Genomic DNA, 4491 nt, shown 5'->3' on the forward strand with positions numbered 1-4491 from the left:
AGAGACCACCTACTCCCATAGAACAGAGACCACCTAACCCCATAGAGCAGAGACCACCTAACCCCCATAGGGCAGAGACCACCTAACCCCCATAGAGCAGAGACCACCTACTCCCATAGACCAGAGACCACCTAACCCCATAGAGCAGAGACCACCTAACCCCCATAGGGCAGAGACCACCTAACCCCCATAGGGCAGAGACCACCTACTCCCACAGAACAGAGACCACCTAACCCCATAGAGCAGAGACCACCTACCCCCATAGAGCAGAGACCACCTAACCCCATAGAGCAGAGACCACCTACTCCCATAGAACATAGACCACCTACCCCTATAGAACAGAGACCACCTACCCCCATAGAACAGAGACCACCTAACCCCCATAGAGCAGGGACCACCTAACCCCATAGAGCAGAGACCACCTACTCCCATAGAGCAGAGACCACCTACTCCCATAGGGCAGAGACCACCTACCCCCATAGAGCAGAGACCACCTACCCCCATAGAGCAGAGACCACCTACCCCCATAGAACAGAGACCACCTAACCCCCATAGAGCAGGGACCACCTACCCCCATACAGCAGAGACCACCTACCCCCATAGAGCAGAGACCACCTAACCCCCATAGAACAGAGACCACTCGCCCCCTCACGCACGCTGCTGGAAAGCCAGAGCAGTAGGAAGGTCTCCCACTCCGTCCCGTCGTCCTCACCACAGCCCAGGGCAGGGCAGTGTGGTTGTTCCTCTGCATGCACAGGGAAACTGAGGCATGGAGAGGCTAGTTGGGGTTCCTAAGCACACAGGGGCAGGGGGATTGGCCCAGCTCGTGTGGCCGCTGGTGTGCACCCTGCGGCTGCCCAGCATCCACTCGCCCGTACCCCCCTCCCTCCTCCTGCTCACCGCGCCCCACTCTTCCAGATCATCCTGGTGAGCCCCTCGCTCAGCGACCGCGACCAGAGCCTCTTCCTCAGCACCGACGAGGGGGCCTCCTTCCAGAAGCAGCTCATCTCCTTCTTTGTGGAGACGCTGACCTTTCACCCCAAGGAGGAGGACAAGGTCCTCGCCTACACCAAGGAGAACAAGGTGAGGGCCGTGGCCGGGGTCCCGCACCGCTCCCCTCCCTGCTCGCTCGGCCGCTCCCTGAACTTCTCCGTCGCCGCCAGGCAGGGAAGCGGGCCTCTGGGGCCTCAGCTGAGTGGCCCTGCCGGCCCTTCTCCCTGGCCTCCTTTGACTCTGTGTCAGCTCTCAGGATAAGATCTGTCACGGTGCTGCGGGAGGACTGAGGACCACAGTCCAAAGGCAACAATTCACCCACAGTCTTCCTTATTCCATGTGCAACTTTCACATGCCCATGAGGCTTGACTCAGGCACACGTCAGTCATCGGACCAGTGGGCAGATGAGAGGATGTAAGGATGGCTGGAGAGGTGAACGGATTGATAGATGACCAGGTGAACGGACGGGTGGATGGCTAGGTGAATGGGTGGGTGGGTGGCTAGGTGAATGGGTGGGTGGATGGCTAGGTGAATGGATGGATGGATGGATGGATGGATGGATGGATGGATGGATGATTAGGTGAATAGATGGGTGAATGACTAGGTGGATGGATGGGTGAATGACCAGGTGAATGGGTGGGTGGGTAACTAGGTGAATGGGTGGGTGGATGACTAGGTGGACGAGTGAGTGGGGGATCGATGGAAGAAAGCAGGAGCAATAGTGGTTGGTTGGCTGAATGGATGGATGAGTAAATGAATTGTAGTGACAGGAACAGCTCAGTAGAGTCTGGTGGTCTGAATGATGGCTCTCGACAGGACTCGGCCTCCCTGCCACCACCTGGTCCTTGTGTGTCCAAAGCCTCCTGGCTGCCTCTGCCCAGGCACCTTCCTCGGGGCAGCACAGACTGCTGGGAACTGGTCGTGCTCATTGGCCTCTGTGTAATTGGCCTGACGCACCATCACTGAGATGGATTTGCCGGCGGTCCCTGACAGCTTGGCGATGGCCTCTGCTCACAGCGCTGAGGCCGGGCTGCTGCCCATCGACCCTGCTCTCGAGAACAAGGGACAGGGGGCGGCCGAGTCTTAGCTGCGGCTGCAGGAGGAGTGAGGGTTCGGGGACATTCACAACCTTGGCTCTCATGGTGGTGCTTAGGGCTTTGTGACCTTCGAAGGCTCTCTGGTAGCACAGTGGGTTCAGTGTGGGCCTGCCAATGGGAAGGCCGGCAGTTCGAATCCTGCAGCTGCTCTGAGGGAGGCAAATGAGGCCATCTGCCTCCATGAAGATTGAGTCCTGCACCCTTGCAAGGCAGCTCTGCTCTGCCCACGGGTCACCGTGTGTCCTGCTCGCCTCTGTGACAGCAGGCCGTGGGTGGTTTTCACAGAGTGCCAAAGCTACAGGCTGGCTCAGGGCACCCTGCCCCAGTGGCCCCGGTGGGTGGGACCAGCCCAGGAGAGGCCAGTCCCAGCCAACGCAGCTCCAGCCTGGGGGATACAGGCTCCCCAATGTTTCCGTGTCTCTTTGTCCCAAGCTCTACGTGTCCTCTGACCTGGGGAAGAAGTGGACGCTGCTACAGGAGCGTGTGACTAAGGATCATGTGTTCTGGTGAGCCCTCTCCCCCACCTCCCGCTAGGTCCAGACTGGAGGCCCCCTTCCATCCCTCCGGTATGCCTGTACTCCCACCCGGGGCCTCCCATCTGCTGGACTGGCTGGCGCTGGACATTACTAACTCCACCCCACCCTGACCGCCTGCCTGCTGTTTCTGCCCCCAGCTGTGCCACGCCCCCTGGGGCCCTCTCACCCAGCCTCCTCCTGGGCAGGGAGTGGGGGCCAGCGTCTCCACCTCCCGCTATGGCGGGTGCCCCTCCTCTAGGGCCTCCCACCCTTCTCTAGGGTTCACCAAAGTGTCCCTCCACAGCCTGGCCTGCCCGAGCCCCTCAGGAGCCAGTGAGTGTGGTGGGGGCAGGCCAGGCCCCAGACACTACCTACAAGGAATCCATGGGTGGTGAGGGGTGGGTGGGGCATGCCCAGTCTAGAGCCAGGAGGACAAGCCCAGGCCAGCAGCTGCCTGCTCCCTCACTCTCCTCCTGGGGCCGCTCGCCAGCCCCTCTGGAGCTGTGGACTTGCTGGGAGGCCGGGGCAGCCCCTGGATGGGAAGGGGGCCCCAAAGTCCGGCAGACCGCATGCTGGAGCAGCAGGCCTATCTGTCCTCTCTCACAGATGTCCTGGCGTTGATGGTGTGCAGTGACACACGTGTCCCCCGCACAGCACACTTCACTCTGCTCGTGGGAGCACACACACAAGCACAAACACACTCGTGCTTGTACCCACAGGGCTCTTACCCACGCACATTCACACGTGCACACACGCATGTCCTTCCCCACAACCCTCTGCTGGTGTCAACACGCACCCATGCACGCACTCCCACTACACAGTGCTCTGACAGACTCCACTCATTCACTCGCATCCACACACAGGCGTGCACGCACACTTACACAGTCACATGCTTTCTCTCAGCCCCCGGTGTAGAACCCCAGTGTAGGGCCCGGGGGCGCCTTGCATGCTCGTCTCCGTTGGCTGTGGTCACTTGTGTCTCTGACTTCGGGCCTGGGCCTCCCGGGGAGGTGGGCGGCTGGCCGAGGCTGCAGGGTGCCCGCACGGAGGAGCAGTGGTAAATTGGCGATCATTCCAACCTGTCATTACCTCAGCCATCAAGTGCTGCCTCCCCTGGCTGCCTGTGGTGGTGGTGTCTGTGGTGGTGGGCCCCAGGCTGGGGCGCCCATGGTGGTGTTTTGACAGCGTGTCCGGCTCTTTGTCCTTGGGCTGCCAGTGGGGCTCAGCACTGCCTGACAGGCGGGCTCATTAAGACCACAGAAGCCAAACACACGCAGCTCATTAGGCTGGGCTGGGGGTGGGGGCAGGGAGGCCCTCACATCCTGCCGCCCCGCCCTGCCTCTGCTGGTACACCACAGACAGAGGACATGCGCCCAGAGGGAAGGCCCTTGTGCAAGGTCAGGACACCCACCAGCTGCTGCATGCTGGCTGTGGGGCCTGAACCCTCCCCTCCGTGCCCCCACACTCCATGCCAGTGCTGAGTTGCGGCCAGGCAGGACCCTGCTGTGGATTGGGGGGGGGCAGGCAGAGAACCAGGAGATGAGAAGAAAGAGGAGGAGGAAGTTGGGAGGGGGGAGATAATGAATAAGGGAATGAATGAGGGAGCAGATGAGTGAGAATAAATGGTTGAATTAGTGAGGGAGTGACAGTGTGTTGTGAAAGAATGAGAGAGTGAGCAAGTGAGTGAAGGAAAATGAATTAGTGGATGAGTGAATGAGTGAGTGAGAGCGTGAGTGAGTGAGAGCATGAGTGAGTGAATGGAAGCATGAGTGAGTGAATGAGTAAGTGAGTGGGAGAATGAGTGAGTGAGTGGGAGCATGAATGAGTGAATGAGTGAGTGAGTGAGTGGGAGCATGAGTGAGTGAGAGCATGAGTGAGTGAGTGAG

At 59.9% G+C, this 4491-nt stretch overlaps 1 protein-coding gene across 1 annotated transcript in view; it reads left to right on the forward strand.

Annotated features, from left to right (window-relative positions):
- Positions 1–4491, forward strand: part of SORCS2 (sortilin related VPS10 domain containing receptor 2) — a 197171-nt gene that overhangs the window by 135379 nt on the left and 57301 nt on the right. Inside the window, exons 7-8 of the mRNA XM_045289462.1 lie at positions 919–1083; positions 2523–2596. Coding sequence (XP_045145397.1) covers positions 919–1083; positions 2523–2596 — 239 coding nt within the window. The remainder of the gene's footprint in view (positions 1–918; positions 1084–2522; positions 2597–4491) is intronic.

The sequence above is a fragment of the Echinops telfairi genome, unplaced genomic scaffold (genome assembly GCF_000313985.2).
Source record: "Echinops telfairi isolate 266 unplaced genomic scaffold, ASM31398v2 ScPeMD7_28;HRSCAF=97, whole genome shotgun sequence".
Lineage (NCBI taxonomy): Eukaryota > Metazoa > Chordata > Mammalia > Afrosoricida > Tenrecidae > Echinops > Echinops telfairi.